This window comes from Heteronotia binoei, chromosome 17 (genome assembly GCF_032191835.1).
Source record: "Heteronotia binoei isolate CCM8104 ecotype False Entrance Well chromosome 17, APGP_CSIRO_Hbin_v1, whole genome shotgun sequence".
Taxonomy (NCBI): Eukaryota; Metazoa; Chordata; class Lepidosauria; order Squamata; family Gekkonidae; genus Heteronotia; species Heteronotia binoei.
The window spans coordinates 31,029,112-31,054,898 of NC_083239.1; the positions used below are offsets into that span (position 1 = coordinate 31,029,112).

The 25,787-nt window shown below is 45.6% G+C and overlaps 1 protein-coding gene across 1 annotated transcript; it reads left to right on the top strand.

Moving 5' to 3' along the window:
* The first annotated feature begins 1,013 nt into the window (after positions 1 to 1,013).
* Positions 1,014 to 16,058, top strand: DBR1 (debranching RNA lariats 1). Its single transcript, XM_060258179.1, has 8 exons — positions 1,014 to 1,270; positions 4,700 to 4,824; positions 6,223 to 6,303; positions 6,844 to 6,929; positions 7,723 to 7,947; positions 10,717 to 10,797; positions 12,180 to 12,325; positions 15,223 to 16,058. Exons 1-8 carry the CDS (start codon positions 1,053 to 1,055, stop codon positions 15,887 to 15,889), a joined length of 1,629 nt encoding a protein of 542 aa, XP_060114162.1. The 5' UTR covers positions 1,014 to 1,052; the 3' UTR covers positions 15,890 to 16,058.
* Positions 16,059 to 25,787: the final 9,729 nt, after the last annotated feature.

Below are 25,787 nucleotides of genomic sequence, written 5' to 3' on the forward strand. Positions count from 1 at the left end.
GAGGGCAATCAGAATGACCCAAGCGATTGGAGCAACGTCTCTACCTTAGATAAGGCTGAAAAGCACTGTGTTTATTTGATTCAGGTAGGCAGCCATGTTGGTCTTGAAGCAGAAGAACAGTCTGAGTCTGTCCAGACCAACAACGTTCTAGTCTGGCTATGAGCTTTCTTGTGCATGCACACTTCTTCAGATATTTATTTCAGATGTCTATTTAAGAGAAAGCATTAGGGAAGGTGGCATAGTAGAATTTGCTACATCTGTCTAATTTAGGAAAGTTGTGTATGTAATTCACTTTGAGACTCAGTGGGTTATACTACTGAACCATGTGCCCTCTAAGCTGTGCAGTCTTGTGAGCAAAAATTCTTTGCGAGCTACTGGCATTAAAGTTGTGAGCTACTGCAGAAATTAGTTTGCTCTAGGGCCATTTTTCCTAAGCTGAGACAAAAATGTGTGAGCTGGAGGCTAAAAAAACTGTGAGCTAGCTCACAGTAACTCAGCTTAGAGGGAACACTGCACTCCTGGAGGATGACATAATTAATGATTTTTAATATTTTAAATACTATATTATACCTAGTCCCTTTTTTAGATTTCATTTGTTAAAAATTGTAAATTTAACTTTTGCAAAAGTCAGTCACTTTTATGACTTATTTGGTTGTAAGGTTCCTGTTGAGTTGTTTCAGTTATAAGTTATTTCCAACCTGTAATGAAATTACACATTTATTTTTCAACCGCTATGTACAAAGTTATAAAAATAAAGTTAAAAAATAAATCTAAATAACGTTTTTACTCTAGTCTTTAATAGCGAATCATTTAATTTTTCATTTCCGAAACGTCCCAGATTTCGCTCTGGAGCGATCACTTCCCTCACCGGCAGCCAGAGGCGCCAATCTAAATTAAGGTGGAAAAACGCGGAGGAAAAAGCGCCCAACGGTCGCAATAGCGCCGCCCAACCGTCGTTGCCCCTGTCTGTTTGCGCATGCGCATTTCGCAGCAGACTCCGGGAAAGAGTTTTGCCTCAAGAAGGGTGCCTGCGTCAGAGACGTCGCCGGAGCATGCGCGGAGTCTCGAAAATGAAGGTGGCCGTGAGTGGTTGCTGCCATGGCGCGCTGGATAAGATGTACGAGACGATCGAGTTGATGGGGCAGCGACATGGCCACGCGCGGCCGGACCTGCTTCTCTGCACCGGGGACTTCCAAGCCGTCCGCGACTCGGCCGATTTACAATGTATGGCCGTGCCCCCCAAATACCGACAGATGGGAGGCTTCGCGCAGTGAGTAGTCCGGAGTTTCCTTTTCGAGGTGGGATTCCTCCTCGGGGTCTGCTCGGATTGTCAGAGAGGGGGCGAGATTACGTGATGCAGGGAGTACCTCTGGGCATGAGCAGAATTCAAGCCGCCTTTTGGCTAATCGCAACAACGACGAAGGGTGTCCTGTCCCCTCAACCCCATTTGAGCATGTGTCTAGAATTAGAAAGGTCCAGGGCAAGGGTGGCCAAACTTGCTTAATGGAAGAACCACACAGAATAAATGTCAGATGTTTGAGAGCAGGAAGATAGGCAGATAGATGGGGGAGGGGGAAAGAAAACAACTTTAAATGCCTTCTCTAAGCCGGCTGATGAGGTGGTGCGGGCTTCGAGAACCATACAATATGTGTGAAAGAGCCACATGTGGCTCCTGAGCTGCAGTTTAGCCACCCCTGGTCCAGGGGCTTCTAGGATGACAAATTGCAGGCTTGTTAAATCTGTTATAGTAAAAGTGCAGTGGGAGGCGATGGTGGAATAGTTTTGTGGAACCGTAAAGCCTAACCGACTTATTGTAGTATAAAAACTGTTATGGGTTAGAGGCTACTCTAAAATACTCTGTGTGTGCACTCCAAAACAAGAAATATTGTATTTATTAAGATGTTTATAATTTCCTTTTCTTCCTAATGGTGTCTCATGACAGCCCACCTCCCTTTTATCCTCACCATGACAGCCCTGTGAGGGAAAAGTGACTGACCCAGGGACATCCAGTGAGTTTTCTCTGAAGAGTGGAGATTAAGACATGGGTTTCCCAGTTGCTAATCTAGCATGATAACAAGGATGCTATATGTGTGCACACGGTAAATTATGCATACACATGCTCAGATTGAAAAGGTTAGGAGATACGAGTGATGCATAGCCTGTGATGTTTTCATGCCAGACTTGTTTGAGCTCAAGAGCTACACAGTAACCTCTTGCCACAGAAGGAAGGAACTCATTCATTTTGTGATGTTAATTTAACAAATCCCTAGACTCAGGGTGATGGTTGGGGGGGGGGGGGCTCAAAGGTCTGGCCCCGCAGGCCAGAAGTGGCCCACCCAGAGCTTTAATTAGCCCCCGCCTCACAGTTTGAAGCTCCAACAAAGTTGCCTTCTCTTCAGTTCCCTTCCTTTTCTGCCTTGTCTTTGTAGGCTGCAACACAAATGAAGCAGCAAGGCAAATTGGAACAGACACTCTATCAGAGCTGCAGGGAGAATGTGGAGTGGATTTTCCATTATGGTCTCTGCCCAGATAGATAGGGCCCACGGACCTTGATAGAAGATCCATTTCATGTTTCCCTTGCAGCTTTGGCTGTGCTGCATTGTGTTTCAATGGAGTGGAGATAGTTCCACTTTCAGCGTTCCTATATAGCAGGGGTGACCAGACTGCAGCTTGGGAGCCACATGTGGTTCTTTCACACATATTATGAGTGAAAGAACCCCCCACCGCCCTGTCAGTCAGCTTGGAGAAGGCATTTAAAGCTGCTTTCTTTCCACCTCTCCTTCCCTTCCCCCCATTTATTTGCCTTCCTGCCTTCTGGCACTCAAAATCTGCCATTCATGTCTTGTGGCTCTCAAACATCTGATGTTTATTCTATGTGGCCTTTATGTTAAGCAAGTTCGGCCACCCCTGCTATATAGACAGTTGAAGCTCAGGTTTCCTGGAATTTTGTGTGTCCTTGCAAATAAAGAGTCGATGCTTTGAGCCAGCTTGTCTCTGCTCAATGGATCTGACCTAGTGAGTACTCGAACTTGGGAATCTACAGCCAGAGGGGAATATTATACTGGAGGGCCACTGCCATTCCGAGTAAACCCGGGGGGGTGGGGGTGGGGGGAGAAACTTGCAATGCCATTTCATCATTTTTCCCAGGCTCAGAGCATTTTATATTTTTTAGTTTCTGCTGTTTCCTTGCTTTTATTTTTAAAATTGCATTGTTAAATTCCACTATTCCCCCACTTTTCCCTTTTAAACAAAAAATATTGCAAGAAGAAGGTGAAGAAGAAGAAGATATTGGATTTATATCCCGCCCTCCACTCCGAAGAGTCTCAGAGCGGCTCACAATCTCCTTTGCCTTCCTCCCCCACAACAGACACCCTGTGAGGTGGGTGGGGCTGGAGAAGGCTCTCACAGCAGCTGCCCTTTCAAGGACAACCTCTGCCAGAGCTATGGCTGACCCAAGGCCATGCTAGCAGGTGCAAGTGGAGGAGTGGGGAATCAAACCCGGTTCTCCCAGATAAGAGTCCGCACACTTAACCACTACACCAAACTGGCAAGAGTCAGATTCTACAATGCCAAGACCATGGCCATACAGCTTGGAAAATCTACAACTAATTAACTCCAGCCATGAAAGTCTTTTACAACGTAGTTTTAAGCATGTTTATATTTTAAGTTTAAAAATAATATCTTTAATTGTGTTTGTGTCCTTTCTAAAGTTTATATCTCCGCTACCTCACATGACATTTGTATCAGATTTGGCCCTCCTAACAAATTAGTTCGACACCCTGATGTAGGTATTCAGAGATGACTACCTTCCACTTCCGAAAAGTGTGGAAGGTTATAAAAATGAAGCCTTTGCACATATATGCTGTAATTGTAAACATCTCACATTGCTCTGGTATGTGGTGCGGGTTACATGCTTGTGCTTACTGCCTATACAATATTATTCAGTGTTCCCTCTAAGCTGTGGAGTCTAGTGAGCAAAAATTCTACTTTGTGAGCTACTGGTATTAAAGGTGTGAGCTACTGCATAAATTAGTTTGCTCTAGGACCATTTTTCCTGGACTAAGACAAAAATGTGTGAGCTGGAGGCTAAAAAGCTTTGAGCTAGCTCACGCTAACTCAGCTTAGAGGGAATGCTGGTATTGTCCTCTTAAAGTATGAGTTCATACATTTCTTTCCTCTTACTAATTTGCCCTTCCTCGCTGCATTTATAGAAACACTTTCCCTTGGGTTGTATTGTTTGAATTCACTTAATCATCCTTTGCTGCCTATCTTTTGGGAAACTTTCCACTCTTAAAGTCCAGCTAGCATTGTGATGCACAAATTTCCACTTTGCCTTGCTGGCAGCAGATTTCCGAAACCATTATGGTGCTAGACCTGAAGAGACTTGGTTTCAAATACCCATACCCCACAAAACTCCCTGGGTGATCTTGGGCCAGTCATTCTTTCTTAGCCTAATATACTTTTCAGGGTTCTACTCTGCAAGATTGTTGTTTGTGGGGGGGGAATAATCATATACACCACCCTTAGTCCCTTCAAGGAAGAGAGGAATATAAACTTCCTAACAAATTCATCTCCCCTACCCCATATCTATTCTATCTTATGAGTGACTTATGGTCTTATTCTGAGCAGGAACTTAGGAGGAGATATTGTTTCCTCATTTTTGTCTAAGGCCCTTGAGATTTGGATTGTGTTCTCCTAGGTACTATTCTGGAGAGAAGAAGGCTCCAGTCTTGACCATCTTTATTGGGGGAAACCATGAAGCCTCCAACCATTTGCAAGAACTCCCATATGGTGGATGGGTAGCGCCAAACATCTACTACCTTGGTATTAAATTGTGTTTCCTGTTTTGATGGCTAATATTGTTTGCTTTCTGACCTGGGTAGTTCAGGCTAGTCCGATCCGCTTAGATCTTGGAAGCTAAGTAGGGTCAGCCCTGGTTAGTGTTTGGATGGGAGACCACTTTAAAAGCCGAGGGCTGTTAGAAAGGGTCAGGGAATGGCAAGCTACCTCCGTTCATCTCGAGGCCTGAAAACACTGTGGGGTCACCATAAGTCAGTTGCAACTTGATGGCAGTTTCCACCACTAGCTCTGATTGCTAGTGAGGAAGTCTTTTACCAGGGCTTTTTTTGTAGCAGGAACTCCTTTGCAGATTAGGCCACACATCCCTAATGTAGCCAATCCTGGAGTTTACAGTAGGCCCTGTACTAAGAGCCTTGTAATCTCTTGGAGGATTGGCTACATAAGAGGGGTGTGGCTTCATATGCAAAGGAGTTCCTGCTACAAAAAAAGCCCTGCCTTTTACATTGCCCACTTTCTGAGCTTTTTAACTGGAGATGTTGGGGACTCAACCTGGGTATTTCGGCATATAAAGCAAATGCTCTGCCACCCAGCCATGTCCCCCAAAATACATGGACACATGAATTTGCCATAGGCTGAGTCAGACTATCAGACAATTAATGTTAGTCTTGTCTACTCTAACTGGAAGCAGCTCTCCAGGTTCTCATGTGTTTCCCATTATTTCCTACCTGATCTTTTTAAAAAGTGAAGATGGTGGGGATTGAACCTGGGATGCTCAGCTATTGAGCCCCATCCCCAGCCCAATGGTTCAATCCAGGGCTTTTTTTTTTGTAGCAGGAACTTCTTTGCCTATTAGGCCACACACCCCTGATGTAGCCAGTCCTCCTGAAGCTTACAGTAGGCCCTGTGAGAAGAGTCCTGTAAGCTATTGGAGGATTGGCTACATCAGGAGTGCGTGGCCTAATAGGCAAAGGAGTTCCTGCTACAAAAAAGCCCTGGTTAAAACTCTCAGCTTCCTTGACAGAATGCAAAAAAATCAGGCAATGCCTGAAGAATTGTAAATTTGATTGAAACGAGAGATGAAAATTAGCATAGCAGGGAGGGGCTTGGTTGTGACCTGGGAAGGGATTCTCTGAGTGAGTTGGCATTGGCCATGGGTGAGGTGAAGTTGCCATCTGCGTTGCAAATACCATTGACTCAGTGCAGTGTGCCCCTGCAGGCTGGCAGAAGTAGAAAACTAGAAGTCAAGCTGCTGTCAGTAGGGATCTGCATACCTGCAGGGCTCAAAGACCACAGCTTCCAGGGATGGTAGACATAGGTGTGCGGGGACGTTGCATGGGCTTTGTGGGGTAAGCTTATGCTGGTGGCTTTTGCAGTCAGCACTGTCTTGCTTTTGTTGAATAATGTAACCTGTTATCTTTTCAGGTTATGCCGGAGTAGTGAAATACCGTGGGTTACGCATCGGTGGGATCTCTGGCATTTTCAAATCTCATGACTACAGAAGAGGTATTTTGGGAGGGGCCTCACTGCAGAGTGAAGTCTGCTGTTTGAAATCTGAGTTTATTTTATTAGCTGAGGTTCCTGAGGTGGGTGGATTGCCAGTCTTGTGTCTCAGAGGGGGATTCTGAGCTTCCTTGGCAGGGGACAGTATGTGGAACAGACTTCCTCAACATTTCCAGGTATGGCTCCCATCTGGCGGAATGATCTGCTTGAGGAGATCAGGAAGGCTCCCTTGCTTCTCAGGAGGTGCAAAATGGAATTGTTCAGAAGGGCACTTTTATAAAGAGAACAGGGCCATTTGTTGCGCTGTTTATTGCACATTATTTTGTGTTTGTGCACTGTGTAACTCTTGTAATCTAGTTTTCAAATTGCAGTTTTTGCATTGTTTATGATATGGTGGGGTCCTTTTAGATTGCATGGTTTTCTGATGATGTCACCCGCCTTGAGTCTTAGTAAGAAAGTCTAACTAAAGACAATGTAAACAAAAATTGATAAATAATAGTATAGCTTTCATCATAGTAATGAATGTCTTGTTGCTTGTTTCAGGCCACTTTGAGTGTCCCCCTTACAATCAAAATACCTTAAGAAGCGTCTACCATGTGAGAAATATTGAAGTGTTCAAGCTCAAGCAGGTTAGCAAAAATACTTCAGAGTCCAAGGCCATGCCAGAGGACATTCAATGGGGTAACAGTCCTAGCAGCTTGATGTGTGTTTTGTATGCTTTGGGGCAGGGGCAGACTTGCTTAATGTAAGAGCCACGTAGAGTAAACATCAGATGTTTGATAGCCTCAAGACATGAACATCTGATGTTGGAGAGCCAGGAGGGAGGGAGGAATGAAAATAGATGGGGGAGGGAGAGGTCAAAAGAAAGCAAAGTGCATTCTCCAAGCTGGCCAATGACGGGGCAGTGGGGGCTTCAAGAGCTACACAGTATGTGTGAAAGGGCCACATGTGGCTCCCGAGCCGCAGTTTGGCCACCCCTGCTTTGAGGTATTGTTCTTCAGTGCGTAAATACCTTCTTGGTTATGAGATACATTTGCTTAGAAGAACCTGATTTGTAAGAAGGATAAATGTTTAGCTGTGAATATAGTGATAGGATACATTATAGTCAATTTAGTAAATAAAATTTATTTAAAAAAAAAACAAAACACTTTCATGGGAAGGCCCTGCTGGCTATGCTGTAGCTGCTATTTCATGCTGTCAATATTTCCCCAGAAAAGGCAGAAAAATATTTGTATTTTGCTTTTGTAAGTCTTTTTAAAAATATAAACTATTAAAAATTTAAACAAGATTTAAAAAAAGAGCAAAGAAAAATCACAGAGAATGTTTTGTAAGTCTCCATTGTCATCCTGGACTCTTAGATTCTTTTGCTTACAGTGGCTGTCACATTTTAATTCATGTGTTGTTTCATTTTGGGGCGAACAGCTGAAGCAGCCCATGGATATCTTTATGTCCCATGACTGGCCCAGAGGCATCTATCATTACGGAAACAAGAACGCGCTGCTTAAGAAGAAATCCTTTTTCCGCCAAGAAGTGGAAGACAACACACTGGGAAGCCCTGCTGCATCGGAACTTCTGCACCATTTGAAGCCTGCATACTGGTTCTCAGCTCACCTTCATGTCAAATTTGCAGCCGTAATGCAACACAAGGTACGGGAGGGGAGAATTTGGCTGAATGGGTGTGGAGATCTGTGTGTTCGTGGAGGAGTTCCCAGATGGGTTGTGGTGGAGATAAAAATGCATTCCTGTTTTAAAAGAATAAATTGGACATTTGGCTGGAATCTCTTATAATTGGTAACATATATGTTTCTTGTAGGATCTTGGAACCAATGTTCCCTCTAAGCTGAGTTAGCATGAGCAAGCTCACAGATTTTTAGCCTCCATCTCACGCGTTTTAGTCTTAGCTCAGGAAGGATGACCCCAGAGCACAATAATTTATACAGTAGCTCACAACTTTAATGCCAGTAGCTCACAAAGTAGAATTTTTGCTCACAAGATTCTGCAGCTTAGAGGGAACATTGCTTGGAACAGTGTCATTTTGACTGCCAGGCTCAGATTTCTCTTGACAATGAAATTGGTATCTTTATTGCTGATAGCAGCCCAATCACAACTTACAGCATGAAGATTTTACAAAATCTGATTGTGGCTTAGTAGGATGGGAGAGGTCACATTGCGAGAAAGCAAAATGTATTTGGGTAAAAAATTGGATTGATTCAGTAGAGAAGCCATGGCCTTCAGTTTGGAAGACCAGATCATAGGATGTTTTGGTGATCATAGGGTTGCCATAAGTCAGAAACAATTTAGCTGCATATAACATGCACGCAAGATGGGTGACCTGCTGTGGGCTTAATTCGTACTTCTCCTCCCCCAAAGAAATAACAAGGAAGCATTAGGGGTTGGTTTGTTTTTGAAAGATGGTTTATTATTTTTATTGGAAAAATATTATTCACAGAGCATTGATCTTCTGGATTGATAAGTAGTGCTTGGTTAGTTTAAGAGCCTGCTTCGGCAGGGAGGGCAGGATATCAATCAAAGAAATAAATGTCATTTCAGTCCTCCAAGGGAACTGGTTGGCTGCTGTGAGATAGGATGCTGGACTAGATACCTCACTGGTCTGATCCAGCAGGGCTCTTTTTATGTTCTTAGATCAAGCTTAGAAGTGTACCATGGAGCAGTATGTCACATTTCTTCATGGTGTGGCTGTAAAATAACTGGGCATTTTGCTTTTCTGTCCAAGAACTATAGTGAGCATTGATACTTTCAAATGTTCAGAGTATCTTATCTTGCTATGATACTTAAAATATTTTTGTCAGGCTATTAGTTTTGATACCCCCAAGTTACAGAAGGTGGTAGTCAAGTGAAGAGTGGCTGTACTAAGAGCGGTTGAGTTTGTTACAGAGGCAAGATTTGAATGAAGGACAGGTTCATAGCCCAGCCTCTTAGCCCCTATGATAGACTAGCTCTTTTTTCTTTTTCTGGTATTTTGTGTGTGCGTGTGAGTGCATGTTTGTGCACCTGGAAGTCATAGTGACCTCTGGTGACTGACCCCTACTGGGAGTCTGGAGGATGTTCAGAGAGTTGGCTGAATAAAGCCTGCCCCCGCCTCCCACATCTGGTATTCCAAGGAGGTCTCCCATCCAAGTACTTGCCAGAGTCGACCCTGCTTAGGTTTCGAGATCTAATGGGATCAGGCTTGCCTGGGCTATCCAAGCTTTCAAAGGATTCCCCCCACCCCAATTTTTATTATTATTTAAGGCTATTTATTCTGCCTTTCCTCCATAAATCTTATATGTGATTCATCTTTATGTCATTCAGTTCTCACAATGATTCTGTGTGGGAGGTCAAGCTAAGCAAAAGTCTAGTTCAGCTACTAGACTAGATAACCCTAATTCAGCTACTACAAGCATTGATGGTTGAACTGAAAGTCCTGTAAACAAAAAAAAAGTTTAGTTTTTTAAAAAGAGAATAAAACATGGCACCCCAAAAATAATGTACCGTATATACTCGAGTATAAGCCAACCCGAATATAAGCCGAGGCTTCTAATTTTACCCCCAAAATCTGGGGAAACTTATTGACTCGAGTATAAGCCGAGGGTGGGCTTATACTCGGTAGTTACTGGTAAACCTATGGAGGAGCGCCTCCAGCCCCGGGTCTCCCGCGGTCCCCTCGCCCGGCCGCACCGACCGCAACTCCCGCAACCCGGCCAGGCGCCGCTCCACTGGGCTGCACATGATCCTCCGCTCGCCGAAGCCGCCGCAGGAGCAGTTGCGGCGAGGGAGCGAGGAGGCTGCCGTCGAGGCAGAAGGAAGACGAGGAAGAAACGACGACGGCGCCCGGCCAGCCCGAGCCAGATCTGCCGCCTCCAGCACCTGAGGAGCCACTGCGAACAGGGGTCCAGCCAGGAGCGGCTGCGGCTGAGAAGGGTCGGCGGCCGGTTCCGCCGATGGTCCCCGGCAGGGAGGACCCCGCCAGCCCCCGCGGGTGGCGCCAGAGGAGCCGGGCGACGAGGAGGCGGTGACCAGAGGGCTGGAGAAGCGAGCTCGGCCATGGGGCCCTCTTCCACAGCGAGACGATGTGCGGGGGCCCCCCAGACACCCCAGACGTGGGGCGACCCGCCCTCCCCGCCCCCCCTCCCTACACCACTGACTCGAGTATAAGCCGAGGAGGGGGTTTTTCTGCCCAAAATTTGGGCAGAAAAACTCGGCTTATACTCGAGTATATACGGTAAATAAAAAAATGTGATTGTTCCATCTGTGCAAAATGTGATTATTCCATTGATGTGAGCTTTGAGTGGGTGTGAGGAATGAATATACAGGTATTCCACGTTGTTGCTTCCAAGTAGTGTCTCTTGTTTGTTTTATTATAATAGCCGCAATTAGCACATGTACATATTATATGTCTTAACTCCTATTTTCTAGGCTGACAGCAGTGAGCAGCAGCCCAAAGCAACAAAATTTCTAGCCCTGGATAAATGCTTGCCAAAGCGAGACTTTCTTCAGGTAGGCCTCTCTGAAGTCTTCTATCTCGAATGTTCTCTTAATACCAACATGGCTGGCCTTGATCAAGGAAGCAGAAAATGGTCAGACAGGTCCCCTCCTTGGTTGGGACTCTTCATATATAGGGGGAAAAATGACTTCTTTAATTCATGAAAAGCAAATTGGGGAGGGAGGGAGAATTAGACAAGCCCCAGAGCAGCCTGATGAGGCCTGAATATGCTCTGAAAGGCACTGAATGTTGAGAGGAGCTTGGAGCGTCTGTTAAAGGGGGCAGTTGGTCTACGCAAGCCCCTGAGGCTTCACAGCATCTTGGGAAAGGAAGTTTTTGAAGGATAGCTGTCAAGTTGTTTCCTCTTCCGGGTGATTCCTGGCCAGGTTCTCAACTTGTTTTGATATATATTGTCAGGCCTGAGACAGGTAGAATTGGGGGTTTTTTTAAGGCTGATATCCAAAGATGGCTGACTGTTTTTGAAGCTGGAGCCTTTGATAGGAAAAAGTAATTCTTACTAGGCCTTTGTCTGTGTTCTTGGCTTTCCTGAAGTGTATCTTAAACAGTCAGCAGGATAAATGACAGCTTGGGCTGAGTGGAGGGGGTTGTTTGTTGAGAAAGGTGCCACAGGGAGGGAAGAGATTATTCCCTCTCCCTCAACACTGTGACCCTAATCCAGTTTGTTCAGTGCCCTCCCACGCTGCTCTTTAGCAAGGAAAACCATGCTGGAGGTCCCTTCACAGATACTTCCTCTGTTTTTTTTTAAATGTAAAATTGCCACAGTCCATTGGAAGAAGGGCTGTGACTCACTGGTTGAGCATCTGCTTGGCCTGCAGAAAGTCCCAGGTTCACTTCCCGGCATCTCTAGTGAAAAGGCTCAGGTAGCAGGGGATGTGAAAGACCTGTGTAAGACACTGCAAAGCTGCTGCCAGTCTGAGTAGACAATACTGACCTCGATGAACTGATGGTTTGGTTCAGTAGAAGGCAGCTTCACGAAATTTCTTCACGTGAAATTTAAACATCTGATTGCTTTCCATCAGAGAAATGAACAGCTTCAACTGGCTGCCATTTGTCTCTTCCCAATTTCTGATTGGATTCGCTGAGCAAATCAGTGTAGAGTTTCATCTCTGTAAGCCCATTGATTTCAAGGATCTTAAAGGGGGTGCTGAATGGCACCATTAGGTAAGCATAAACCTTTGTAGCCTGGCTTCAGATACAGAGTTTCTCAGCCTTTCCCCAAGAAAGCAGAGGGAGAAAAAGGCAAAGTGTTGTGAGAATCTGTGTCTTTCTGCTGAAAGAGGGCAGAGACAAAGCTTCCTAACTTCTGGAGTGTGTGCATGTGTTTTCATTGATTTATTTTATCACATTTATATCCCTCCCTCCCCTAATTTTAAAGATTGTAGAGATCGAGCACAATCCCAGCGCTTCTGACACCCTGGAGTATGACCCAGAATGGATTGCTGTTCTCAAAGCGACCAACAACCTCATCAGTGTGTCTCCAAACACTTGGAATATGCCTGAAAACAATGGACTCCATGCCAGGTAGGTAGAACAGAGGACACTTGCCAGATGTTAGAATTCCTACCTGCAAACATCTGCTTGGTTGACATTCCAAAATTCAGCTTGACTGGATGGCCTGCTGACATCTATTGGACCAAAATTTAATTACTTCTAGAGTAATTAAACTAAAGTCCAGGGCTTCTCAAAAAAGTCTACTTCTAGAATAGAGATCCAAACCTCTGAAAAGTCTGCTCACTTTCTCTTCTTGAGCCACTCTGGTAGGGTACGTGGCAAAAGTGCCCTTGTGATGGTGGTATGCTGTGTTTAGGTGACTTACAGTGGTTTGCCTGGGGGATGGGTGTCCAAAGCCTAGCAGAACAGCACTGTTTTCTCCTGATTTAGGACATCCCGATGCCTCTTCTGCAGGTCCTTCCCTGCTGTAGCTTACTCACACATATAGGGTTTTTGTGTTTTTTTCTGTCTTGGAGAGAAAGCTATCTTGCTTATACCTAAGCAAGTTGTCAATTATTCAATTCCCCTAGACCAGGGGTCCCCAACCCCTGGGCCGGGAACTGGTACTGGGCCGTGGCCTGTTTAGAATGGGCCGTGGCCTGTTTAGAATGGGCCGTGCAGCCTCGCCGCCTCTCTCTCCCACCCCCGTTTTCACCATTTTAAGTACAGGGAAGGGAAAGAGATAAGGGCAGCATCACTGGCTTGCTTTCCTGCCAATCAGCGCTTCATGGGCCCTTCCCTGGCCTTAAAAATAGTGAAAACGGGAGGAGAAGGAGGCTGCACGGGGGCAAAGGAGGCAGGAGGAAACAGGGGAGGGAAATGGGAGGAGGAGGAGGCGGCGAAGCGGCGGTGCAGTAATGAGGCTGCATGGGGGGCTGACGAAGGAGGGAGGAAGAAAACGGGGGAGGAGGAGGCTGTGAGGCTGCGTGGGGCAGCAGCGAGGCTGCACAGAGGGCCAGCGAAGGAGGGAGGAGGAAAACGGGGAGGAGGCTGTGAGGCTGCGTGGAGCAGCAACAAGGCTGCGAGAGGGGCCAGCAAAGGAGGGAGGAGGAAAATGGGGAAAGAGGCTGTGTGGGGGGGGCAAAGGAGGGAGGAGGAAATGGGGGAGAGGAGGCACCGTGGGGGGGCAGGGGGAGGTTGAATTGGGTGCCCCCACCCTCCCGGCCCTGGGGCTGTGGTCGGCAGGCCGGCCCTGGTGCTGGTCCCTGGGGCGAAAAAGGTTGGGGACCACTACCCTAGACTCTTGGTTCATCCCACTCCAGCCTCTGCCCATATGGTATTTAGCAAGGATCCCCAACCATTTTGTCCTGGCAGGCACCTTTGGAAATCTGATGTAGGGTAGCGTGTGCAACCACAAAATGGCCATTGCAGGAGACGGAGCCAACCACAAAGTGTCAGGGAGTGAGATTATACACAATACTTCAGCGTTTCTGGCAGAAGCTCTGTTTAATGGGATGCTTTTGGATATGAACATATTAACAATATATCCTTGCAGGCACTCAAGTGTTCATATTGAGCTGGCTAAGAAAACTCATCTGGCAGTTATCTGCCAGATCTCCAGTGGTTAATCAGAAGCTCTGTTGGCCCTACCCACTTTCTAAAAATGCTTGGTGGGCACCAGGAAAGCCATCAGCAGGCACCACGACTCTCACTGGCACCATGTCGGGAACCCCTGTGTTACGGGATACTTCTGTGTCCCTACTTTTTGTCTTTTAATTTTTTAAAATAACACAACAACAATGCATCAATGTAACATCACGCCAGAATAAATTTAATACAGAATTAAAATTGTTATTATCTTCTGTAAATCTAAATTATTACATTAATGAGGTAAATTTAAAATAGTGACGATTAATAAAAGAATACAGGGAAATTCGGTGTCGCTACTTAGCTGCCTATATGATCCTTCTTTCCAACAAAGTGGCTAATGATACTTCAGGATTACTACTTTTGCCTTGGGCGTTGGGGTGGAAACATTAACTTGATAGCTCTGCTTTTGGATGTGACTTAAAGTGGGGGGGTGGTGCTTGGTGGGGGAGGGAAAAGCGATCTGTACTTTCCCCCAGACATTACAAATACTTGGGTGCTCTGATTAGGAGCAAAGGGGCCCCAGGAGGAGTTTGTGAGAGGGCATGGGCAAGATAAGGGCAAGAAGCAGAGCCAGGGTGACCAGACATCACAGCTGGTGATGCAAGTGGGTCGCATTTGGTGTACCCTCAGTTCCTCTCAGACCTATTTGCATGCCCAGCTAAGGAAAGATGAAGGGACTAACTAAACACTAAGGAAAGACGTGGCCAAAAAGAAACTAATGGCTGCAGTTTGTCTCTAGAACCACTGGATTGTTAAAAAAAACAAGTAACAGAGATTCTTGGTAGATTCTATACAAGAATTATTCAAAGTATATAATTTTTTAAATGCAAGTTGGCAAAGAAGTCGACCAATCCCATCCCTAGTCACCATAAGCCAGCTGCAATTTCATAATACTTTACACACATCTATATCTTTTTGTGTGTGTATTTTGTATATTTTTGTGTGTGTGTTTCTACCTGGAAGTCATGTCAACCTGTGGTGATTGACTCCTATGGGGGCCTGGAGGATATTCAGAGGTGACTGAATAGAGCCTGCCCCTGTCCTCTAGACTGGGTATTTCAAGGAAGTTTTCCATCCATGTACTAAACCACAGTCAACCCTGCTTAGCTTCTGAGATCTGATGAGATTGGGCTTGCCTGGGCTATCCAGGTCAGAGCACACATCTTTATCTTTTGATAAGTTCTGCCTGCTACAGATGGACAGATGTATACTTTTATTATTACAGTTTATTTAAGTATTTATGCCCCTACTTTACTCCCCAAGGGCTCCCACTGGAATTTAGCACGTGCAAGTCTGGTTACCTGACTTTGACTCACCTTCTTCTCGACTTCTTGCAGGTGGGATTACAGCGTTACAGAAGAAGATACCAAGGCAGTGCTGGACGAGGCCAACAACAACCTTCAGGTCCCCCAGAACTTCAGCGCCACGAGCTCCAACGGCAACAAATCGCAGCAGCGCGTAGCTCCAGTCCACAGAATCAATCCTCAGACCACGGAGTTCTGCGCCCGGTTTGGTCTGGTGGACATCAACAACAGAATCCAGCAAGTAAGGGAGGAGATTCTGGCACAGAGAGGGGACGAGGAAGAAGAGGAGGAGGAGGAAGAGGAGGTAGACAGTACTGGGGAAGCCAGTGACTATAATACGGATGTGTCCGGGTTGACCGCCTCCATCAACCCTGACGAGATAATACTGGATGACGAAGCCAGCGGTGAGGAAGATCCCAACGACAGCTCAGACCAGCAGTCTGATGCCACCTCCACGTATTCCGAACTCAGGAGGCTGCCGAGCAGCATGAACGTATCGTCTGATGACGGCCTGGACAGCGCGAGCGCCAACCTGGGGCAGATGAGCAGCGGTGACCAGGAGGAAGAGCAGAACACCTCCGACAAATCCCTGAAGCGGGCAGGCGATGAGGACGCAGAAGAAAAGAGTGGGAAAAAGAAAATTAAAAGACGCAACCAGGCCATCTATGCGGCACAGGAGGAGGAGGAGGAGGGGGAATGAAGAGTCTCCATTTGGGAGACCTCTGAGGCTCTTCTCGGACTGGGACGTGTGCCCGGCTTGATGGAGGCTGTGGCAGTACTGGATTGTTTCTGATGGTTTTAATGGTGTCCACCAGCCCTATATTTTTTTTAAGCAACAACAAGAATATAGTATCACAGAAGTTTTAAAACATCAGTGTCCTTTATTACTTTTTTAACATAATGCATTACTTTTTTTACAGGGCCTTGCCAGGCAGGGAGGGACTATTTAAAAATGCAAGAGAGAGTTTGAAAAAGGGGGTTCTCTTGAGTTGGAGTGTAACGATTTGACATGGTTACCCCTGTCTTTTTTTTTTCCGTTCTTTCCACCCACAGCACTTAAACCCCCTGGGTCTGAATCCCTCGATCAGCTCATTTTGCTGTGGCAGATTTCAGGAGGTCACAATTTCTCAGGGAAGCCCCTCCCCTCCCTCTTCCAGTGATGACAAGGTGATTTATGCCATATTGGCATTAGGAGCCAAAAGGCTATCTCGCATGTGTTTTCTCGGGTGGGAGGAGGGTACCTTCAGAAGCATGTTTGCTATATGTAATAGATGAAATCAGGGTGATTTTACCATGTCAGAAGCAGTGTTCCCTCTAAGCTGAGTTAGTGTGAGCTAGCTCACAGTTTTTTAGCCCCCTGGCTCACCTATTTTTGTCTTAGCTCGGGGAAAATGGCCCCAGAGCAACCTAATTTATGCAGCAGCTCACAATTGTAACGCCAGTAGCTCACAAAGTAGAATTTTTGCTCACAAAACTCCACATCTTAATGGGAGTATTGGTGAACCAGGGATTTGGGATATATTTATTGCCTTAATTTTCCAAGATGAACTGCGTGTGTTTAAATAAGTCCTTTAAAAAAATGAAATAGCTTATGGGCTTTTGCTCAGTCTGGTGCTCACGGACGCTGTGGTATAGCGCCACAGTGTTTCTCAGTGTCCACTTGCTTCTTTCTTAAATTATCTTTTCCCCAAAGCAGAGAAAAAAAAAATCCTGGCTCTTCTCCACCTCCTGGGCAGAGCGGGAGGCATTTTAAAAGACTCAAGGGAACATGACTTTTGAGTCTGCAATGAGTGCTGCTCAGAAATGGCTGCCTCCATCATAGACGAATGGAGTGTCCCAACATTTTATAACTGCTCTTCCCCTCATGGCAACCATTTCTTAAAATTCTGTAGTGCTCACAGGTTCCCCAAGGCTTGAGAAATCCCTCTTACATGTTGGAAATGTGCGGTATAGTGACAAAACGGAGACAGAAGAGAGAAGGAACAAGAGGGAAGAACAGATAGTAGTGTCTGAACCAGAACTGGAATACAGGATGCTGATTTCTATAAACTCCATGTAACTTAATCAACAGGGCATGTCTATCAAGAACTGATCTTGTAGTTCTGCAAATACGCTAAATAATTATCATCTTGATTAGTCAGGACAGTTTAAAAAGCTGCTCTGAAGCTCCATGTGTCAAACATGCGGTTTGGGGGCCCAGTCAGGCCCCCTGGAGGGCTCCTATCAGGTCCGTGAGCAACTGGCTGTCATCTGCTTCCTTCTCCCTCTCTCTTCCTTCTGCATCACAGCTTGCTCTGCCAGGCTCACTCAATTGCACAGGAGCTACAGAGTAAAGCCTCTCTTTTCTCCATCGGCTGGGGAGAGAGAGCTTGCTTTGTCAGGCTTTCTCAATCACGCAGCAGAGCTACTGAGCTACTCTTTTATTGATCGAGGCTCCTCAGAGCAAGAGTGGTCAGTAATCAGAGACTGTTATATAAAATAAAATATTGCAAGAGCGCTAATGTTTTAAGCATGTTTTATTTTAAGTTTATTTAAAAAAAAATTGTTTGTCTTTATGACACATACGGCCTGGCCTCACAAAGTCCCATTTATGTCAGATTCTTGTAACAAATGAGTTTTGACTCTCCTGGGTTAGAGTATATTCCACTAGGACTTGAGAGGCCCAGATTCAAATTTTCACTTAGCCATGAAACCCATTGAGTGATGTTGGGCCAGGCACCTTCTCCTAATTTCACCTTTCCAGACCTGGGATCGGCCTTGAACCCCTAAGGCAACAAACTACTAAATTGTGAGCATATGACATCAAAATCACATGACAGGCTTCTGCCTCCACTTAAAAAGGAATCTTCTCTGCCATTGACTGAACTTGCCTCTGTCTGCATGTTCTTTTGCACAGGTGGAAAGAGATGAGGCAAGATGCCTGTGACTAAAACTGCTAGCTTCAAAATGGCTCAGCAGTGCCCCCTGGAGTATTCTGGAGTCTAGGACCTGTGGAGTTTACATTGGAATAACCCAGTCATTCCCATTCTTCATTGGGCCATTTTACCAACCTTACTTTTTAAAACAAAAGAAACCAGTTTGGACAGGAGCAACTGTTTGTCTTGGAAGTTCAGGGTCATTAACATCTACTTAACAGGAAAGAGTAACTTTCTGATTGATAACATTAGTTCCTGACATCAGAGGATGGGATTCTGCATTGGATTGGTTAAACTGGCTGGTCATTTAGAAAAAGAGACTGGTTTAGGTTAGCTTCCATTTTCCATATATGGGGTGTGTGTGGATTTTCTCTTGTCCCATTGGAACTGTCTGAATCTGGTGGCCACAGGATGCTGGGTGAAGGTTAACACCCCCCCCACCCCCCCCAGAAATCTTGTTACTGAAAGGAGCTCTGCTCATTCATTGAGTCATTTAGATAAAGTATGACTATCTAAACTTAGTTTGTGTCTGGTGGCACCAACAACGTTTTATTCAAGGTATAAGCTTTTGTGTTCTCATACACTTAGTTTATACCTTGAATAAAATTTTGTTGGTCTTAAAAGGTGCCACTGGACTCAAACGTCGTTCTATTGCTTCAGACCAACATGGCTGCCCACCTGAATAGAATTAAGCTAGACCAACATTGTTGCTTTTTATTTGAAAGTCTGTGTGCTGCGAAATTGTACGACTCCCCCCACCGCCAATATTTTTATTTTGTTCCTTTTTTCTACCTCTTTTAGAATCCAATATCATTTTTTCCTCTTTGTTTTACAAATAAACTTTTTTGAAAAATTGGGCGCTTAGTTTAGTACATTATATTTCACTGGGATATTTGTCTTAATCCCTTCCTAAATGCTGGACTCCAGAGAGAATACTTAAGGTATTCCCGTAAGGGTTTCATCCTGTTATTTTTTTTAATGGTCTACTACTGTTCTCTCACCTGGATAGTCCATGCTTGTCCAATCTCATCAGATTTTGGAAGCTTAGCAGGGTTAACCTTGGTTAGAACTTGGATGGGAAACCACCAATGCCTAGCCATTTCAGGTTTTCCTAGTCTCAGAGCATTTCTAGTTTCCGCCGTGATCCTTGTGCTTTTTCTTGATGTTTTCTTTTAAAAATTCCATTGCCAAATCCCACTATTCCCCCACCTTTCCATTTTAAACAAAATGTTGCAATAGTTTTAAGCATGTTTGTATTTAAAGTGAAACAAAATATCTTATTGTGTTTGTGTTCTTTTCTAAAGTTTGTATCTCTGCTACCTGGAATTACATTTTATGACATGCATGGCCCAGCCCCACCTTTGTTTGTTTGTCACCCCTGATTTAGTCATTGAGGCTAACAGCTGTTGATAGACCTAATCCCCTGAATTTGTCTAATCCCCTTTCAAAGCCCACTGACCTAATAGCCAGGGCTGAACTGTCTGGGACCCTAGGCAAGGCTAACTTCTGCCCCCCCTGCACAGATAACGTCACCAAGTCATATGAATGGTGCCAAGTTTGGTGCCCCCAGAAGATTGGCACCCTATGCAATCGCCTAGTTTGCCTACTGGACTGGCAGGGCCAACCCTGCTATTGGCCAAACTACATCCTTTAGCTTTGAATTCTGCATGGTAATTTCTCTTCCAAAGTACTTCTGTTTGGTAACCTAGTTTAAAATGCAGATATTTGAGGAGAATGGTCCAATTCTGTTTTCCTCCCAGAGGTTTGTTAAATCTCCCAGTTGTTCATTAAATCTTAAGTCTTGGGTTAATCTCAAGTTCTGTGTTGGTTCCTGGCTGAGTCTGATCCACATGCCAGCCTCAAGGCTGGCTCATAGAGCATAAGGTTTTGTGGGTGTGCACCACGTATTCCATGTACTTATGTCTGTGGGATATGAACTCCGTATCCCTCTCTTCCTTTTGTCCACTTGGAAGATACATGCTTGGGAAACTTCATTTGACTCTGGGTCCCTACAGTGCAATCTGTGCCATGATAGCTAAAGAGGGCTTCATTTATAGGGCTGAGAAACTGCTTTGGGGGAGTTAATGTTGCTGGTGGAAAGCACTATCAAGTTGCAGCTAACTTGACCCTGTAGGACAAAGGAATCCAGTAGCACAACAAAGTTTTATTCAGAATGTAAGCTTTCGTATGCATGCATACTTCATCAGACAATGGAATGGGGAACAGTGAGCAGAGATATATAGCTCTTTGTTGGTCTTAAAGGTGCTACTGGACTCCTACTTTGTTCTATTGCTTCAGACCAACACAGCTGCTCACCTGGATCTTGACCCAGGGGTGTCAAACATGCAGTTTGAGGGCTCCAATCAGGCCCCTGGAGGGCTCCTATCAGGCCCCCAAGCAACTGGCTGTCATCTGCTTCCTTCTCCCTCTCTCTTGCTTCCTTCTGCATAACAGCTTGCTCTGCACAGCTGGAGCTACACCCAGGAGCTACAGAGCAAAACCTGTTTTCTCCATTGGCTGAGGCTCCTCCTTTGGGGAGGAAAGGGGAGAGGCAGAGCTTGCTTTGCCAGGATCTTTCAATCCCACAACAGAGCTACCTCTCTTCCTTCTATTGACTGAGGGTCTTCCCCCTTCTGGTCCCCTGGGGAAGGAAGGAAAGAGCCAGAGCTTCCTTTGTCAGCCCAATAAGGTCTCATTTATGTCAGATCCAGCCCTCATAACAAATGAAAACCCTGTTGTAGGGTTTTCAAGGCAAGAGACATTCAGAATTGGTTAGCCATTGCTTCCCTCTGCGTAACAACCTTCAGCTTCCTTGGTGGTCTCCCATCTAGGTGCTAACCAGGGCTGACCCTGCTTAGCTTCTAAGATTTGAAGAAATTGGGTTGGTTTGGAACATCCAGGTCAGGGCTTGAGAGTTAACAGCAATTCTAATTAATAGAAGCAGATTGTGAAGCAAAGGCCACTAGAGGGCATCCATCACACAGAGCAAAGACTGCCTTTATGTCTTTTTCCCCAGGAGCAGCATAGAGCCAAGAATAAACATGTAGATACGGAGCAGCGGCTGCTGCATTGATTGCCTGAAATCAGAAATGCATTTCAAGTAATTTTGATGCATTTTTGCTGGACCTGGTGGAAAGTGTCATCAAGTCACAGCCCAGTTACAGCGACCTTGAAGGGTTTTCAAGGCAAGAGATGCTCAGAGGTGGTTTGCCACTGCCTGCCTCTGCGTAGCCACCCTGCACTTTCTTGATGGTCTCCCATCCAAGTACTAACCAGGGCCAACCCTGCTTAGCAGATGAGATCAGGCTAGCCAGGCCCATCCAGGTTAGGACTTACTAACTAGATCTACCAGTTTTTTGTTTTAAATATGATGAATCAGCACATTCCTTTTTGAAGCATAGGAGTTTGGACTTAAAAATAACAAAGATCTTGTGCATAGCTGCTATGGCCCCGAGCTGTTTAGGACCTTAAAAGTATGAATCAGCACTTTGAATTTGGGTTGCTAATCCCCAGGTGGGGGCGGGGGATCCCCCGGTTTGGAGGCTCTCCTCCTACTTCCGGGGTATCAGAAACCGGGGGAGTGGGGGGGGGAGGGAAATGTCTGCTGAGCACTCCATTATTCCTATGGAGACTAATTCCCATAAGGTATAATGGAGAATTGATCCACGAGTATCTGGGACTCTGAGGGGGCTATTTTTTGAGGTAGAGGCACCAAATTTTCAGCATAGCATCCAGTGCCTCGCCCCAAAATACCCTCCCAAGTTTTAAAAGGATTGAACAAGGGGGTCCAATTCTATGAGCCCCAAAAGGTGCTCCTATCCATTATTTCCAGTGGAGGAAATAATGTGTGTGGTCCTTTGAAATGCGATGGCCAGAACTCCCTTTGGAGTTCAGTTACGCTTGACACAACCTTGCTCCTGGCTCCACCCCCAAAAGTCCCCAGATATTTCTTGAATTGGACTTGGCAACCCTACTTTGAATTGTGCCTGGAAACAGATATGTGACCCTAGTCTGCACTGTGGAACCAGCTTCCGGAGGAAGTGCGGGCCCTGCGGAACCTCGACCAGTTCCGCAGGGCCTGCAAGACCGCCCTTTTTAGACAAGCCTATAATGACACTGACTGCTGAGTTGCCTGGTACAAAGAACCGCCATCTATAAGATTATCTAAACTGGCAGAACCAGCGCCATAACAGTTTTATTGCTGCCAGATATATTTATATATATATAGTGTAACGTAAATTATGTATTTTAACTTAACTGACTGGTTTTTATATGTTTAATTTTAATTGTTAAATTCAAAGTTTTATTATGTTAACGTGTAAGTTGTTGTTAGCCGCCCTGAGCCGCCTAGGCGGGGAGGGCGGGATAGAAATAAAAGTTATTATTATATTATTATTATTATTATTATAGTAGACCTTTCAATACGAGGAATATGTTTTCCCTGTTTCCTCAGCAAAAACCTGGTTGCCACATTTTGGACCAACTGAAATGCAGATCTTTCAGCACTGGGCTGACTTATTTCCAACCTAAGTCTTAATACTCTGTCTCCAGCCACAGACCTTGCAAAGATTTAAGGACGCTTAAGTTATATTGGTCTTTCCCTAGACTGTCTGGCACCCCGCACTGATAACATTACTGAGTCGCCTGGCGGGGTGCCCAATTCTTCACCCCCAGAAGGCTGGTGCCCTAGGCGATCACCTAGGTTACTAGTGCCACAGCCGGCCCTGTCTTTTCCACATTCTCATTTTCCTTGCTTGGGAGGGCCTATTGCTCATGGGGGGTTCTGTTACACACGTTTTGCTCCCTCTAGTGGCTGAATCAATGACATTGCTGCAGGTTTTTACACCAGATATAAAGGCTGGATTCAGATGGCCAATTTGAGCTGACATAGGCACTTCCAGGGGTGGAATTCTATCAGGAGCTCCTTTGCATATTAGGCCACACCCACCTGATGTAGCTAAGCCTCCAAGAGCTTACAAAAAAAGAGTCTTGTACGCTCTTGAAGTATTGGTTACATCAGGGGTGCGTGGCCTAATATGTAAAGGAGCTCCTGCTAAAATTCCACCCCTGGGTAGGATTAAAAAGTTAAGGTCAGACAGGCACAGCTGCTGCCCATTCCACTCTCACACTTACCCCGTCCTCTGATGTCTCTGAGAGAGCTCAAATTGCTACCAGTTGGGAAGTGGTAGTCTGACTGTGGGAGCACTCAAGTGAGGCAGATTGATGGTGTGAATCCACCTAGGTGCTCAGCAGTATTTTTTTTTTTAATCACTGCTGATGAGTGGATGAGAGCATATGCACATGGCTACTAAAAAATGTCAGAGGAAAAAAAGAAATCCAAACTGCACTAATGGGATTGGTGTGCAACAAGCGTATGAACACACCAAAATGCCCCCTGTTTGACATACAGGTGCCTCAGGTGGGAGCATGTGATTTGTTCACTCCATTTTGGGGCAATGCAATTTGAGACACCTCTTATGCACACAGAGCTGCCCGTTTGTACCCAGCCAATGAGATGTAGTATCAAATCGACCTCTACAGGGAACAAAACACACGTGGAACAGACCTCTCCCCCCCAAAAAACCAACAGAAGAAGAAGACTGCAGATTTATACCCCGCCCTTCTCTCTGAATCAGAGTGGCTTACAATTTCCTATATCTTCTCCCCCCACAACAGGCACCCTGTGAGGTGGGTGAAGCTGAGAGGGCTCTCACAGCAGCTGCCCTTTCAAGGACAGCTCCTGTGATAGCTATGGCTGACCCAAGGCCATTTTAGCAGCTGTAAGTGGAGGAATGGGGAATCAAACCCAGTTCTCCCAGACAAGAGTTCACACACTTAACCAATACACCAAACTGGCTCTAGAAACACACAGGAGAGGAAAAAGAGAATGGAGAAAAGTCCTTTAAGAAGGACAGTGATGTTTTCAGCAGATTCCCACTCTGCTGTTCTCATGGGTCTACTAATCTCCAAGGCCAAAATTTCGGCAGCCTCAGTCAGCTCCAGCAGGAGGGGGGAAACAGCTCCCTTTTGAGAGAACTTAATGCCTTTGGCTGGATACTGGATTGCCTCTCCCCAGAGCGTGCAGCCTATGGGCAGCTGTCAGTCTATTGCTAGATGCCATTTATGTATTTGAAAGGAAAACTGTATGTTGCCTCTTCACAGCTGTTCAAACAATAAAACAAAACCAATGCAATAAACATGTCAATAAAAACCAGTCACACCAATAAAACAAGCCAGGTCACTTAATATAAATAGCAACAAGCAAGGGTATAAAAGCACCTAAAACAAACAACACAGACTAGAAGAATACTGATAAAACAGGCCTTGGGCAAGGGGTAGAACATGAAACGGCGGAACCCCTTTAGATAAAAGCTTTTGTAAAAAGAAATGTTTTGATCTGGTGCCAACAGGTAGGTGCTAAGCAAGCCACAAGGAGGGTGTTCCACAGGCAAGGTGCCACCACTGAAAAGGCCTTGCCTCTGGTTGCCACTTGCCTTACCTATGCACGGAAAGGAAGGCTTGAAGAAGAAAATTTGAACTGGCGGGCTGAACAATATCGGAGGAGGAGGTTCTCTGAGCACTCCATTTGGGGTCTCACTGGTAAGAACCAGAACTTCACAATGTAATCACAAATAAAGAGGCAGCCAACATAGAGCTTTCATCAAAAGGGTGATGTGATCCCTGTATCTACAAACATATGCTCCATCAAGTCGTAACGAACTTCAGGCAACACCAGCAAGGGGCCTTTGAGGAAAGGGGGAAGCAGAGGTGGTTTGCATTCCCTTCCTCTGCAGAGTCTTCCTTGGTGGTCTCCCATTCAAGTAGGTTCTGAGATCTGACAAGATTGCACTATACCATGCTGCCTTTGAACTGTGTTATCTAGCCACTGATAACAATCTGCCTGGGGGACATATTCTGGATCGACTGAAGTTTCCAAGCAGTTTTCAAAGGCACCCCCACAGAGAGTGCTTTACAATAATCTAATCTGCGATGTGATCGGAGCATGATTTACTGCAGCCAAATCATGGGTTTTGAGGAATGGCCACAGCTACCACATCAGCTGACAAAAGACACTGCAGGGCAGGAGGGAACTTGAGCCTCCAACCACAGGCCAGGATCCATCCATCAGTTACCTAAGAGTTGCCATTAAGTGCTGTTTTTGTTAGAAAGCAACTGATTGGTCCCTCCTTATGACTGTAAAGAACAGCAGAAAAGACAAAGTCAGATAACGTAACTCTGAGGACGCGATGGGGAATGCTAAAACCAGACCATCTTTGTTATTAACAATTGCCAGCGTAATTAGAGAGGGCTTTCATCAGCTACCCCTTCATTAAGGGCTGGCAATGAATAGAACCAGCATCCTGCCCTGGGCTGGGCTCGCCAGCAGGTTAAAAGTGGCCTGAGAATGAAATGCCGTAGTTCTGCAGGGTTCACCACAGTCCAGATCCATCAAGGCAGCAGCGTAACCTGATTTTCTTCCCTCCTCTGCAGCGTAAAAGGACAGCTTTGGAAGCTCCATACTGAAGGAAAGGAGTTTCTCTCTTGGGATCCGGTAAGACCCTCTTCCAATATTTTTTACCCCAAGGAAGCTGAGGGCTTGAACCCAAGACCTTCTGGATGCAAAAGTAGAGGCTGTCACTGAACTGTGGCACCCTCCCCATGGCGTAAGGTAATTGCTAAGAA